At 37.6% G+C, this 15,642-nt stretch overlaps 2 protein-coding genes across 2 annotated transcripts; both read left to right on the top strand.

The window, feature by feature from the left end:
* Positions 1 to 712: 712 nt before the first annotated feature.
* Positions 713 to 2,561, top strand: meig1 (meiosis/spermiogenesis associated 1). The gene is made up of 3 exons (XM_036563813.1): positions 713 to 761; positions 1,952 to 2,150; positions 2,287 to 2,561. The coding sequence occupies exons 2-3, from the start codon at positions 2,001 to 2,003 to the stop codon at positions 2,413 to 2,415; spliced, it is 279 nt and encodes a 92-aa protein (XP_036419706.1). The 5' UTR covers positions 713 to 761; positions 1,952 to 2,000; the 3' UTR covers positions 2,416 to 2,561.
* Positions 2,562 to 5,002: 2,441 nt separating this feature from the next.
* Positions 5,003 to 13,498, top strand: tmem243b (transmembrane protein 243, mitochondrial b). The gene is made up of 6 exons (XM_036563840.1): positions 5,003 to 5,115; positions 6,129 to 6,239; positions 8,772 to 8,997; positions 10,403 to 10,453; positions 10,536 to 10,640; positions 12,766 to 13,498. The coding sequence occupies exons 3-6, from the start codon at positions 8,920 to 8,922 to the stop codon at positions 12,907 to 12,909; spliced, it is 378 nt and encodes a 125-aa protein (XP_036419733.1). The 5' UTR covers positions 5,003 to 5,115; positions 6,129 to 6,239; positions 8,772 to 8,919; the 3' UTR covers positions 12,910 to 13,498.
* Positions 13,499 to 15,642: the final 2,144 nt, after the last annotated feature.

Here is a 15,642-nt window from a genome sequence, read left to right as displayed (position 1 = left end):
TTTGTTTTTTCTTTTCGTTTTTTGGTCTTTTCTTTTTTTTTTCCTCTGTTGATGTTTCCCAAAGAAATTCAGTTTGACATGTGAAGGTTGAGCTCCTGTTCTATTCTATATACGTGTGTTATTCGCAATTTAAAAAAACGAAAAAAATCAAACAGTTCTGTTCTGATTGCATTTTGAAGGAACTCAGTAAAGGAGTACAGTTATAGCAGGGAGAAGAGGAAGAAGGAAAACATTGCTTTTTTGTTTGCAATTTTAATAAGAGACTCGTGTGCACGTTTCAGATCTACTCAAAAGCTCTGGGCTTTACGTTTCAACGCTCACACTCGAGACTTGTTCTACATCTTTACGTCCTCTGTTACAAAATAAAAGTCTGACGACTATGGCGTCCTTTCTTGGAAATTTGACTTGAAGTACACATCTTGTCCAAAGCGTCAAATATATAACCATTATTACCACATATTTTATATAATTTTATTTTATTTTAGCACATCTGGCTGGCTTTCTGTTTATTCTTTGTTCTGGGGTGGGAGTGTTTTTTCTTTTTTTGTTTTTTTTTACGTGTCAGATTTTTTGTATAATATTTAATTCTGTCAACTGCTTTGAAAAATAAAATAAATATATTTGTGTTTAAAATGGGAACCACTTGGTTTCTTTCTCTTTTTGGGGGGGTTCAACTGCTTCCTTTAACGACGCTGTTGCCAGGAAACCAACAGCGACCTGCAAACTCAAAACAAGCCTGTAAGACAGCAAAACCTCTCCAGGTCTGTTGTTTCATTAATCTGAAAATGTCGCTTAAAATGTGTGATATTTATTATTTATTCAGCTATGTTTGATTGTAAAAATCACACGAAGTAATGCCAGGTTAGTAAATAAGACTAAGTTTCTCAGGTTGGTTAAATTTAGCTGTAATTCCGTACAGTAAATAACGGAGATGATAGTGGCCAAATAAATAATGCAGTTCACTGTTTGATTATCTGCTAAAAAATGTGTGATAAGTTAGGTTACCTGTTAAAGCGAGTTTGCAAACTCAGTGTAAATCTTTAAAAATCAAAATTAGATTACTGGACCTTACTGAGTAGAACTAGAGACATTAATGTTAACGTTACTTACTAAAATCGATTCTAACATTAGCTAATATAGTTAAATACACACTACAGATCACGCGATACCTTCATTTCGCTGCTGTCGAAACAAAACCTCGTATCTCCATTTTTACATTTTTCAGTTTTTGTCATGATTTGAAAGAGCCTGTTGTCCCTTACATTGTGTGTAAATTTCAGGATGAATAGACCAAAAGAAATGACCCAAAATGACTTGGAAAAAAGTCTGGTTCCATTGACTTACATAAAAAGTAAAGTATGTTTTTTCCTTCTCCTGTAAAGTTACCATTTTGGACATACGAGGTTTTGGTCGATTTGTTAACTGATAAAAGATGGTTCTTCAAGCGTTCTTTAGTAAAGGCAATGATGGACCTATTTGCAGCCAAGAGTCCTATATAGAATCATTTGCATGGTTCTATATAAGCACCAAAAAGGGCTCTTTTTTTGATACAATCTTAACATTGTAACAGTAGCAGAAGCTTTTTTGGTCCCATATAGAACCATTTTAAGAAGCTTCTATACAAAACCATACACAACACGTTCTCCTTCAATCTGAAGAACCATTTCGCCATGCAAAAGGACGATTTAGGAATGAAATGGTTCTATGTGAAATTAAATGGTTCTATATCCCTGAAGAACCATCTTTTTTAAGTGTGTGCAACATAGTAAGTTAACATGTGTAGTTTAATTATGTTATTAAATTAACTGTCTCAACTAAAGGAGCTGATAGTAGCCAGTCACTCAGCTAAGTAATCTAGCACACCTGTAACATCTGTGTAGTTGTTGCCAAATGAAATTTAGCGATAACTAACATGTAATATGGTATTACTGTTATTACAAATTTTTTACAGGAAAACATCCAGAAGAGCTCTTGGGAAAGACCTGCCCAGTGTCAGAAAAATGTCCTGTGCAGTCTTGCTGGATGGCAACGCCAAACCGAAGTCCATGAGCCGAGCTAAGCAATGGACGGATGAGGTGGAGAACCTCTACAGATTTCAACAAGCTGGATACAGGGATGAGATGGAATATAGGCAAGTCAAACAAACAGAGGTAATGACATTGTGCTATTCCTCACTTTAAGATCAAACATGCTTCATTAATGTTTTCGCCAACAATGTATTGTAATCACTGATTCTAGCTTTTGATCATTTACAGTTAAAGTGTCTCATTTTGTGGTTCGTTTCAGATCGACCGGTGGCCAGAAACAGGGTTTGTGAAGAAACTTCAGAGACGAGACAACACATTTTATTACTATAACAGAAAGCGAGAGTGTGAGGACAAAGAAGTCCACAAAGTCAAGGTGTACGCATACTGACACCACCAGCACTTCTTTTTTCAGTCGTTTCTCCTGCTGCTTTTTTCTTTGCACTTTTTTTTAACAGCAGACAGCAGTCATTAATGTCTTAATCTCAGTAGGTAATCATCTGAATGGTCTGATGTGAATAAACTGTATGCAGCATGTTATTGTGCACTGCATGTGTCTGTGTCCAAAACATTACTTTTTAATACATTTAGCAGAACTTCAGCAATTCTGGACAAGTCAGGAACTGGACTGTGATGACTGAAAAGTCAGACTCAAATTGTAATTTTCATTTTGTGCTATCTGCTTTTTTCACAAGTGAAAATTAAATTGTCCTCACTTTTAAGGATATGTAGTATGTAAACATTAGTCATGTTTTTGAAAGATTCCATTCACAGTCCATATGTGGAAATTCACTGTTTTTGTGATGCCATGAACGCATTTACATTTATCCACCTACTAAGGCTACAGCAGTTTAGCTCTGCCCATTCATGTCAAAGTCATAAGAAGTTTTTCAGCCCAGACTGCTGTTTTAATGAAGCACAATACAGTTCAATCAATCTGAACAGAGGTCATTTACATACATTAATCTTAAAGGTGCAGTAACAAAAACAGCCTGTTTAATTGTAGGGGAGGTTTAGAGAAAATATTCTTGGTACATAAACTCGGACCTCGGAAAAAAAAAACAAAACAAAACGAAAAATAAAAGATATGGGCCCTTTAATGTCAGTGTAAATCAGAAATCATAACACATTTTTCTTCCATACCATATTTCCAATTGAAGTAACACATCAGGGACCCTCTGAGCTAGCTGAGCGTTTTTTTTCTTTCACAGTGTTTACAGTGGTTTAGTGTGAAATGCTCCATTCCAGAGAAACTTACAGTCAGAATTGTTCACAGTGGTGGTGATAGGAACCAGATGTCTGAAGTTTATTGTTTAATCATCTTGTTATTTTATGCCTAAAAGCCATGCTCTAAAAGCTCGCTCACAGAAAGTCGTTATACAAAATGGTGACACATATTCTGCCTGACACTTTAAACATTGTTCAAAGATAGTTTTATCACCATTTCACATTCACAACCAATCTGAAAGACTTTGTCTACATCTCGACAGTTAAATTATGCAGAAAATTTGAAAAATCAGTGAAATTCCCTTTTAAGTAGTCATAAGCACAAAAAAGTTGTTGTTACAAGCTTGACACCTTAATAAAAGCATCAGAATCTTTTTTGGTGCTGTATAGAACCATTTTAGAAAGGTTCTATATAGAACAATATAACACATACACACACACACACACATCATCTAAACCGCTTATCCTTCTGGGTCGCGGTGGGGTACAATACAATACATTCTCCACCTATCTGAAGAACAGTTTCATGATGCAAAGGACCCTTTAAGCAAATGGTTCTTTGAGTATTCATGGTTCAACGCTAAAACAATACATATTATATGGGTCATTCTACTGAAACGTCCGCTTTTCTATCCATCCGTAGGTGTTAATGGTGTTACCAATCCTCACTGGTGTTACACATAAGAAAGGTAACACCAGAGACATTTTTAATGAAAAATGCATTTTACAGAACGGCTACTACAGAGCATCAAACCACATGTTGTCAATCATGGAAAATATCCACTAAAATATGTAATTTAATCCATTAGTATTCTATTTTTTCACAATGACCTCAGAATAAAGTCAGTCACACCAGTGACTTCAACTAAAAGCTTCATATGAAATTATGAGCTAAATGAGAAAATTACCGATAACTGAAAGACACAGTGGAGTCAGCATGTGCTTTTCTTCATAGATCCTCAGAAAATAGGTAAATTAAGTCAAATGATGTCGTCAGTGTGATTTTCTATTTCAAAATAAGATTTTTTGTTACGCAGTAACGCCAGTGACACAACTCCTGGGGACCACAACTTTCATTATATATTTTATAATATTTATTTGCCATTTGTTTTCTTTATGTCATTTTATTCATATATTTCATAGTCATGTATAGATTTGTGTAGTTAAAATTGCAGAAAAACATATTTTTTACCTCAAAATATGGCCTCACCCTTTACACATGACTGTAAGGATGAGCACTTATGTGGTGCTTGGAATTCTAGATAATTGATTTAAAAAACAATATTAAAATAACATATATATATATATGTGTGTGTGTGTGTGTGTGTGTGTGTGTGTGTGTGTGTGTGTGTGTGTGTGTGTACTGGGTGTATATACCTTGACCATCACATGAAAATTTTAAATTTCATTGACAGTTTTTATGTCTTTCTTATTGTGGGTTTTATGGTTTTAATATATACTTCAGTTGCACTTAGAAAAACAGAAAACAGTTTTTTGTTAGTAAACTTACATTTATGTACATGAATTTAAGCTTGAATAATTATTTCGTTTGTATTATTTCTCTGCTTTCCCAGTGTTTCTGTCATATTTAACGTACAGAACATGTTCATATAACACAATAAAGTTCAATAACGAGCTTGGACACATCTTTCCAGCGTGTTTAGCATAATGACAGTGTTACTCCTACCGCAGCTTTAGTGACCAAACAGAATGCAGCCTGTGTCTTTAAGACTCCGTCACGTCCTTTCGCTGCACCACATCCGCGGTTTACTCTGCTCTGTGAAGTTATGGTCATACCGAAGCTGTAGGGGCTTTCTCTGGCTGTGACAGTACACCTGGCTGAGACTGGTAAACAAGATTGTGGGTAAGTCTGGTGACATTTAAAATCTTGCTTTAAATATTCAGATTTTGTCCTGTCGTGCCTTTGTTTTCCTGCTTCATTCGATCTGTTAGTTAACGTTAGCTTGTTAGCTGTTGGGCTAACCATAGCTACACTGATTTAGCCGCTTTGCCCAAGATAATCGCTGTTATCTTAATAAATAACCGTTTTAACCAGGGTTGTTGACCGTCTGCTCCACAAAGAGTGGGTAGATGTTATTCTGGACGTGGTCATTTCAGTTTATGAGCTGTTATTGACTTTTGCGAGTGATGCTGTCTGAGTCTCCAATGTGTTTGGCAGTGTTAACTGACTAATAAAACAGGATGAGGCTGAAGTTTATTATTCGCCTGCCTTTTGTTCGAATTTTCCCGTTCCACCTTAAATGGTGCAGCAGTTGGCTACGTGTTACATGTAACTGCTGCACCATTTAAGGTGGAACGGAAAATTCGAGCAAGAATCTGCTGAATAGGCAGCTGACTTCAGCCTCTTTAAGGCAGACTAGTAAGAAAACACCAATGGAGTTATTTTAACCTCCTGCTTATTTACAACATCTTAAGTACCCACTTAAAAAGATGTTTCTTCAGTAAAGACAAGAGTTCTACATAGAACCATGAACTCTCAAAGAACCATTTGCATGCTTAAGTAGTTCTTTGCATGGTGAAATGGTTCTTCAGATTGATGGAGAATGTGTTGTATATGGTTCTATATAGATGCTTTTTGAAAGTGGTTCTATGTAGCACCAATGTATTATGATATTATTAAGATGTCAAGCTGGTAGCAACAGAAGAACCCTTTTTGATGCTATGTGGAACCATATATAACAACACATCCATCAATCGGAAGAACCATTTCAGCATGAAATAATTCTGTATAGACATAGTTCCTTATAGAACCTTTGCCCTTATTAAAGAACCCTTATAGAACCATCTTTTATGTATGCATAGCACACATGCTTTGATGGGTGAACAGAGCTAACCAGTTCCTGTTCTGTCTTCCAGGCCTTGTCAACAGGAACCCATGGTTTTGTTAAAATGGTCTTCACCTGTGCTGCTCAGATACACTGCACTTTAATCATCAGATTAAAATGAAGTTCTGCCTCACATTCCAAGGTAAATGACATTATTTGGTTGGTAAAGCATCCAGATGCTTGCTTCATGTTAAATAGTGTGTAGTCTGGTTAGTTTTGAGAGCGTATTTAGTTTGCCTGCCTAGCTGATCCCCATTATTCTGCCAAATATTCAGGACTGAACAAGACAAACAGAAAAGAATTAGTGCTTTTGCGCTGATTCAGATCAGCTGATCACATGACTGATCACACACAGTTTTAGTGCTGTGCTTATGGTTTCATGGTCCACTCCGCAGGAACTAGCCCTTGGCCAAACAGCTGTGAGAATGCCCCCCTTGTTTTGTGATTCTGTATCCCCATTGTATGAATGTCGATATTTCCTGGAAGAGAGAGTTTGTACAGTGTTTACATAAACCATAACTAAAGTTACTCTGCTACTGAAGTTGCTCTGATGATGTTCATAAGTAATTAGATTTCCATTGTAATTAGCGCCGATGTTATAGTGTGATGTGGAGCTGCACAAAATGGATGCAATTCTGTATTGTGCTTATATTGATTATATGTTGAAAACACATTACCAAATCCTTGATGTGACATGATTAAAGATCGACTTACATCATTTTTGACCAAAGTAAACACCTTTTGATCCATCCGAACTCCAATAGAAATATATGGAGGGTTTGAGAATGGTCCGGATGCTCACAGAACATTTAGTAAAATAAAAATCTCAATTCACAAAAGGTTGGGACAGTATGTGAAATGCAAATAAAACAGTAGATTTGAAATAGAAAACAGTGATTTGTAAATCCACTTTGATCTGTATTTAAAGATATTTTATGTTTTATCTTATCAACTGTATTATTCTTTTGTAAATACAAGCTCATTCTGAAATTGGTGCTTGCGACTGTTGAGACTGGGCAATTTAAGACTAAGAATGTTGTGAAATGTTTAAAAAAACATCTTAAATAGGTGATGCAGTCATGCTTGGGTATATGAGTCTGGGAAGGCCTAGTCCTTTATTAGCAAGGATGGGTTGAGGCTCTCCAAAATATGCAACAGCAAGCTATCCAGCATTCTAGCGACTGCAATTTTGAGTATTTCACCCTATACAGTGCATAATATCGTCGAAAGACTCAGGAAATGCTCATGAACTTTGACCCCTCAAACGGCACTGCATTAAAAACCAGCATGCTTCTGTGATAGATATCACTGCATGGGCTGAAGAATACTTTAACAAACCTTTGTCAATAAACGCTGTCCGTCGCTGCATCCACAAATGAAGTTGAGACTGTACTACGCATAGCAGAAGCCAAGTGTCAACAACATCCAGAAACGCTGCTGACCTCTCTGGGCTTGAGCCTATCTGAAATGGTCTGATACACAGTGGAAACATGTATTGTGGTCTGACGAGTCAACTTTTCACATTGTTTATGGAAATAATGGACCACCAGATTGTTGCCAGTATAAAGTTCAGAAGCCAGAGTCTGGCTATGGGGGTGTATTAGTAGCTGGTAACTTGCACATCTGTGAAGGCACCATTAACACTTAAAGATTTGTACACATTTTGGACCAACATGTGCTGCCTTCTAGACAACGTCCCTGCTTGTTGCCAAGCCATTCTGAATGTTACAAAGTGCAATACACCACATCGAAGGCCACATACAGTTATGCAGCTGAAGACTTGTATAAGAATGGCAAAAAATTCTACTTTCAAAATGGGATCAGTTGGGGTCTTCAGTCCCCAAAATGTGAACTGGTGTTAAAAAGAAAGGTGATCTAACACAGTGCTAAACTTGCTCCTGTCCAAACTGTTTTGGAACGTGTTGCAGGCATGAAATTTGGAATAAGCATATATTAATTTTGTTTTTGTACTGTTTTCAGTTTAATATGAACCAAACTGAATTTATCAATCACTACTTTCTGTTTTTATTAGCATTTCACATACTTTTTTGGAATTTGTAAAATTGTTTGTAAAATATTGTGATTGGTTAGAGGCTCATTTGCATCTTTCAGCCAATATGGTGATTAACAAATGATATATTGGCATGTGTGATCTCCAAATCTTTCCCATTTGCCTCCACCGTTTAGTGATTTTTCGACTCCGTTAAAGAGATATCGTGATACCACTTTTTCTACCAATACTGATATTGAAACTTTGAGTATCGGCCAGTAGAGATTTTTTTTTCACTTAAGATTGTCGAAAACTTGCTCAAACTACTCAATCACTCTAACGTCACATCTCACAGTGTGACTGAGTGCTATTTCAGGATTTCAACATTTGTTACAGGTTTGGATGGGATTCATTCTTTCATTTCACTCTATTTGTTTTTCTGCAAAATTTGCCCTGATATTAATACTGGCCTTCTACTTCCTAATGCGTCTAATTCAAATCAGCTAATTATGAAGCCCTCTGGGAGCTGAACCTTCTGTGAGCAAAGAAAAGGATCAAACTAAACAGATTCTCTGAAATCATGCACTTGTGAAATACGTATTGCAAACATCAGTAGTTTTTCGCACATGAAAAGTGTGTGCCTTGTTCTGGAGGTCTTATTAAATAGATGGCATGTTTTTTTAGGTAGCCCATCGCTCGTGATGTGCTGCTGGTAAACCCACCTGTGGATCAAGCCCACCCCTGGAGGAAGGAGGATGCAGTACCAGCCTCCACTCAGAAGGGCACACCACTGCTAAAGGCAAGAGGGTGCTGGGAGTGAACAGATCAGGCCATGGATGACTTTACTGCGCGTACCTATGGCACCAGTGGCCTGGACGACAGACCTCTGTTTGGAGAGGCATCAGCAAGGGTAGGTGCAAAAAATGTTCCGCAGGAAGAACATTTCTTTGTAATTCAGAGTACATATTATTAGCTGACATAACAGAGGACTGTGCCTAGAAGATGTCAGATTTGTTCTTGTTTTTATCCATTGGTATTAGTGCTGTGTTAATTGGTTCAAAGTCTTGATTCTTGAAAATAAATTATTGGACCCATATCCTACATTTAATTTTTCCCTTGAGATCCACTTATAAAGTTTGTATGACTTTATGTGCCAAAAGGAGTCATAAGTCACTTTAACATCACCATTTTCCAATCTCTCTTTATCCGTCAGGCGGTTTTTGTTACTGTGCCTTTACATCTGAAACTCTCTTCTGTTTGGCTGCTAAACTGCTGTAGGCTGAATAGGCAGATATATGCATTTGAGTTGGTTTTCGTGAAAGAGTAAATACAAAGCCCAATCCCATTTCACTCCTTGCCCCTATCACTTAGCCCTTAGCCCTCCGGTTTGCGTGTTAGGGTAGGGCGAAGTGTTAGAGCTACATGGCCCTCCAAACAGGGGTTTTTCAGAGACGCACTCCAAACAGAGTGTTATGAGAAAAAAGAAAAACAGGCAAGATGGCTGCACGAGCGACCAAAGATAACCATTGTATTATCTTACTTTAATGTCGTTTCAATGGTTTCTGGTCCTTTTCTTCATAACAAGCCTAAAAAATCACTAATAGTATGCTGAGGTCCTGGTAGCTAGCTAGCTAACGTTTCCGATCCACCTTAAATAGTTAAGCAGTGTTGACACCTGAAGCACCAGAATGTAACTGCTGCTCCATTTAAGGAGGAACTGGAAAATTTGAACAAGAAGCTGGTGAATAGCTGACTTCAGCTTCATATCACTGAAGAATTAAAAAAATAACCCCCCCCCACCTCTTTGAAAGCATATGATGGCCTAAATGTAACTAAAGCCCAGCAGTGAGGAGCTCAACTTTACCCTCCTTTGCTGTCACTGCAGACTGGCAGGGTCGCCTACAGAGCAACACTAGTAGCTGTTAATGAAGTGATGTTCTTCTTTATTTGAGGGTCCCATTTCATAGGGAAGATTTTAACCACTACCCGTTGTAACTCAGTTCCAAGGGGCAAGGAGACACTCGAAAACAAGGGGTAGGGGTAAAAATAAGAAATTGGATTCGGCCCAAAACGAGCTGTTATTGCACTCAATTCTCTAAGTATGGACTGGGCTGGGGAGTGAACAGTATGTTTTGAAGCATTAGCAATGTTTATATACTACATCAAACACTGTGATGCCAGAAAAATCATTAAAAAAATCTTTTTTTCTGTAATATGGGCCCTTTAATCCTAGCTGGTTCCTAGGAACTGATCTGTTGGCTGTGATGACAGATGGAGACGCAGCATTTCACCCTGTCTGTATTTCTTGCTTACAGGACAGGCTCATCAATTTAATAGTTGGTGGAATTGCATCTCTACTTATAATAGTAAGTCCTGTTGAATACAGATTTTTGTATACAATGACACTTCAACATTTTGGGTCCTGATGTTTATTTTGCTCTGTTGCAGGTGACCATTATTAGCTCCTTTGTCTTTCCCTCCCTGCCTCCAAAGCCACTGAACATTTTCTTTGCCGTCTGTATCCTGCTTGTGTGTGTGTCAGTCATAATTCTGGTAAGTAAAGGACCTGAAATCCTTTTAAAACTTATACGTAAGAGCCTTGATGTACCTGTGAGGAAATTAACTAGTCCAGGATGTGTCTCTACAGTAAATATATAAGAGCAGTTACAGTACATATTGGTATTTGTGTTGGATCTGTGTTATTATATAACAAAATGGCTAGAAATTGCTTGTTTCTCTTTGCGTTTTTCAGCATAATCTCTGCCTGCTGTGTCTTCAGCACACAGTTGATTATCACATCTTTTTGATGCATTTCCTTGTCCTTACAACAGAAAACCTGTAAATGCAAAACACATCTATAACAGAAACCAGTGAGCAGTTGTTTATTTCGGTTAAGCGTTTGTGCATTAATTTGTCTAATTTATTCTTTATAAGTTGAGACTAGTTTTAAGGGAAGATGTTGTAGTAATACGTTGTGGTGTATTGTAGGTAAAACGATTCCCAAACTCGGTATTCGATTCCATACATGTTTTTTTTTTGATACAGCAAAAATATGGACTGGCTGAAAATGTGCCTTATGGTTAATATGTTAATGTTACTACTTTCAGTAAAACAATATTTGAAATTAAAAGCAGTGATTTATAGTCGTCCGATCTAATGCTCTGGCAACAAGCTGATATGTTAGCCCCAGACTAACACGCTAACCACAAGCTAACACACTAGTTACAATACAGTAATACAAAATGATAAACTGCGATACAATTTGAAATGATTCGTTGTATTGTTATGTCTCTAGTTTGTTGGTATGGGTGGAGTTTACACAGACTCCAGACTGATTATGCATAGACACCAGAAAACCTTGAAGGGGAATTGCACCAATTTCTCAAAATGTCTGCGTAATTCAGTGGAAAAGCTGTAAAGAAAGTCATTCAGAGTGTTTTAATAAGAAATAGTGTAGTATAGAGAAACTTACTAGCTCAGATGGGGTCACTATGTCTACAACACAGCTTCAGCCATTTAATTTATATGTAATATTGATGGTGGTGATGGTGATAAATCTTTAAAAATATCATATTTCTTAAGCTGGGCCTACACTACACGAGTAGTCTCCTGATTGTAACCCCAAATTGCCCCTTTTGACAGATTAACAATGTGAAGCGATTTTCCAGGTCTGGAACTCGATCAGAAGTGACAAGTTTTTCATCTCAGACTATCTGAATACTTGCATTTTTGCACATTTTACTTCACTTTAACAATGTTAGCTGCTAGAATTACTGTATCTACCAAATACTGTATTCCATTGCTGTTCTGGTTGCTACCTCAGTGACTGCTATGCTCATATATGCTAGGCTATCTGCTAAGCTGTTAATATGTCATAGTATGTTACATCCTCCTTAGCACAGCTCCACATACTCTCAGTACTGTGTACTGCCTGTGTTCTGTTTTGTATTTATTGGAAGTCTTTCATATTTATTTATCATACTGTATTGTCTGCACTGTGTATATTGTGTTGTCTTGCACTTGTGTTCCTGTGTTGGTCCTGGAGGAATGTTGTTTCGTTTCACTGTGTACTTGTATAAAGCCGAAATGACAAAACCTGACTTGACTTGACAGATCATCTGAAGGGAAAAATGAGTCAATCTCTTGTCTCAGATCAAGCTTTGGGGGCCTTCTCATATTTTCAAAAATGTTTGCTATTTATGACTCAAAATGTTAACAAGGCATGTAGTGTGAGATGGTCAGCAACATAACTGAATAAGTGCATAACACCCAGCTTTTGGGGATGATTTTGCCTTGCGATGCCGTCCATGTACTTCTCCACCATAAAAATATGTTTTTAGGACAAATCTTCTCTCGAAACAGTCGTAAAATAATGTCTCAGACATTTCACCTGAAACCACTCTAAATTACTGTTCTTTACTTCTTCTAAAAATGGGACCAAAGTCTCATTCTATTGACTGTAGTTTTGAATTTACAATGTATAGTAATGTATTGACAGGTTTCATATGTTTATATATAGGATTGCCCAATAGCTACTCTTATAAACATGATGGTACAGACAGCAGACAGAGGGCTGAAAAATGCTGGAATATTCCTTTAACTCACATATGAAGTGGAGTTGCTTTCAATCACTTGAGGAATATTACTGAGAAATGCAATTTTTGTCTCTTTCCATCAGATCTTCTGGTACAGACAGGGAGAACTGGAGCCCAAGTTCCGCAACCTGATCTACTACATGCTTGGTTCGATCGTCCTGCTATGCATTTGTGCCAACTTATACTTTCACGATGTGGGACATGAGAAACAGAGCAATGCCTTATGATAGGAACATGAACTGTTTCACAGTGGTGGAAAACTCCTGACCATGCGGGTCGACCAGAACGCCACACTCAGAACTGGAGTTCTCAGGTGAGGGTTCTGAAATGACGGAAAAAAGGAGAAAAATTTCTTCCTACAGCCCCTTTTGAGGGGCAGGGCCAGTCTGCCTTTGGAAGCCTTCTGAAGTGGACCAAGTGTATAATAGACGCAAACATATGCATAATCAGTAGCACTCTGGGAACTTGATGCAGATATTTTGCACCCTGATTGCTGTACACAGCTTGCATAGCTATATATGCCAATGTAATAATGAGACTGAGGTCTTGAATAAGCCATGGTTATGCTGCATAAAGCTTTTTATATTTGTTGTACATAACATGGAACATACATTCCCAGTTGAGATTACTTGCATTTTTTTGATTATGGGAAAAACAAGCAATCTTGAAATCGCAGCACTTATGAAAACAGAGTTTCTGTTTCTAAATCGCCGGATACTGTGTTATTTGATACGGTAAAGATCAATGATTGTTGATATGTCATTTATAATGTGCATTTTATGTAAGAAAAATATAATAAATCCATATTCCCACTGTGTACTATGGTTGTTTATTTTTAGGTGATCAGTGATTAATTTTGTCCACTCAGAGTGAGGTTTACACTATGAAGGTTATGTTAGACAAAGCTGCTATACTTACATGTGCTTCTCTACCAACAGCCTGAAATTAAACACTAAACACACTGTAAGTACACAGCAAGACGAGCCTTCAAGTTCTCCAAGTACTGAATTGTTTAGGCAACTGTGTGCTTACTTGCTGCTAAGTTGATATCCATGGCAAAGATTTTTTTACTTACACAAGTTATAAATTACTTATCTGCCATCCATCCATCCATCATCTAAATCGCTTATCCTTCTGGGTCGCGGTGGGGTGCTGGAGCCTATCCCAGCTGTCATTGGGCAGAAGGCAGGATACACCCTGGACAGGTCGCCAGTCCATCGCAGGGCAGACAGACAGACATACACATTCACACCTAGGGGCAATTTAGCACATCCAATTGGCCTGACTGCATGTTTTTGGACTGTGGGAGGAAACCGGAGTACCCGGAGGAAACCCACGCAGACACAGGGAGAACATGCACTTATCTGCCATGATCGCCATTTTATTTACTATTCAAAACCACGACTGATCCTACATGTATCTGAAGTTTTTAGTTTGTAACGCCAATAATGGTGTAATAGTGGTAAATCTGGAAAAAAAATTTATTTGGAGACTTTTTCACCTTACAACTCCCTACATGTAGCTCTCCGCTACAGTTTTAGGGCAAAACCTTTTTGTAACACTGTAAAACAGTGTCTCTGACATCAGGCAGCATAGCTTTCAGAAGCATTAGACTCTTCAGACGTCTGGTTCCTATCAACACCATTGTAAACAATTCTGATTTGGTATGTTTCTCCAGAACAAAGCATTTTACATCTAACTCTGAATGATGTTATGTATGTCTTAACCATTTAATTATGCAGAAATCATGAAAAATCTGTGGAATTCCCCTTTAACACCAAAGCACTCGAGAGAGAGTGCTAGCCTACACCTTCATTTCATTGTGGGAAAGCCTTTGCTACAACTGTCTGTTGAAAAGGCCTATTCCTATTGTGTTCCTATTCTTTCTTGGAACACCCTTCTACCTGATCATGTTAAATATTGCTGTTAAAAACTCGTAACTCAGACTTCGATTTGAAAAAAAAATCTGCTGCCTTTTACACTGTGTCCTTCATTTCATGAAAAAGGGATCAAAATGTCCCATAATTACATGAAATAAAACCGTGCTACTTTACATTAAAGGACATGAAACATTACATTAAAAATCCTACATTTTTCTCGTTTAATCTTTTTTCTTGAGGACCACTTTTAATGCCTGTGCAGCTTTATGTAACAAAAACAGTCATAATTCATTTCTCTGTTACCTTTTTCCAACCTCTCTTGATCCCTTAGAATTAACCTGCTTTAAAGAATTCCCCAGATTTTCAAAATTTCTGCATAATTCAGTCACCAAGATTTCTCCAAATGACACAGTTTACATCTTTACGATTTAATTATGCATTATACTGGGATGGAACACTCCTTATAACTTCAGTGTGAATGAGCGGAGCTAAACGTCTGTAGGCTGAATAGGTAGATATGTAAATAGGTTATTTTTTGTGATATTGCACAATTATCGTCTGTATTTGCAGCCTAGTTTTCATATATGGACTAAGGAGTGGCTGGTGTGTAACAGTCTTTACATACTACATCAAACTCTTTCTGTATTTCAAAAAAGTAAAGAAAATGAGTTTTTCCAGGCCATTTAAAGTTAAGAACATTGTTCCCTTCTCCTATTAAATTACCATTTCAAAGCTACAACGTTTTATTAAGACAGCGACAGAGTAAGGTCAGTATATCAAGGGCACTGACGTCCAGAGGTATTAGTTCCAACCTCACAAAGGCCCGGCTGATCTCACTAATTAGGCCCTCTTCTTTGTTTAGGACAGCTCATTAGAGAAGTCAGACTGTGCCTCACAGGGATGGAAAGAACATGTGAATACGCTTCTGTTCTTGAGAAAATTGAGGACCCCTGATGAAGATAAAATCTCTAATGAAGCCTGTGCTTTCATAGCACATGGGGGCAGTTGAGGGGACCGACTGGAGAGTTCAGTGTGAGCTCTTCTGACCTAGCATGCTAAAGCAGGACAAACATAAATGTG

The sequence above is a fragment of the Colossoma macropomum genome, unplaced genomic scaffold (genome assembly GCF_904425465.1).
Source record: "Colossoma macropomum unplaced genomic scaffold, Colossoma_macropomum, whole genome shotgun sequence".
Lineage (NCBI taxonomy): Eukaryota > Metazoa > Chordata > Actinopteri > Characiformes > Serrasalmidae > Colossoma > Colossoma macropomum.
The sequence above is the reverse complement of the archived record's forward strand: the minus strand, read 5'-3'. Positions and strand labels throughout refer to the sequence as shown.

What these genes read in the sequence shown, in the direction of transcription:
- meig1 (XM_036563813.1), top strand. Translation starts at nt 2,001, where the DNA reads ATGTCCTGTGCAGTCTTGCTGGATGGCAACGCCAAACCGAAGTCCATG. An exon ending in GGCAAGTCAAACAAACAGAG is followed by an intron (nt 2,151 to 2,286) that starts GTAATGACATTG and finishes GGTTCGTTTCAG; the next exon opens with ATCGACCGGTGGCCAGAAAC.
- tmem243b (XM_036563840.1), top strand. Translation starts at nt 8,920, where the DNA reads ATGGATGACTTTACTGCGCGTACCTATGGCACCAGTGGCCTGGACGAC. An exon ending in TTGGAGAGGCATCAGCAAGG is followed by an intron (nt 8,998 to 10,402) that starts GTAGGTGCAAAA and finishes TCTTGCTTACAG; the next exon opens with GACAGGCTCATCAATTTAAT. An exon ending in GTGTGTCAGTCATAATTCTG is followed by an intron (nt 10,641 to 12,765) that starts GTAAGTAAAGGA and finishes TCTTTCCATCAG; the next exon opens with ATCTTCTGGTACAGACAGGG.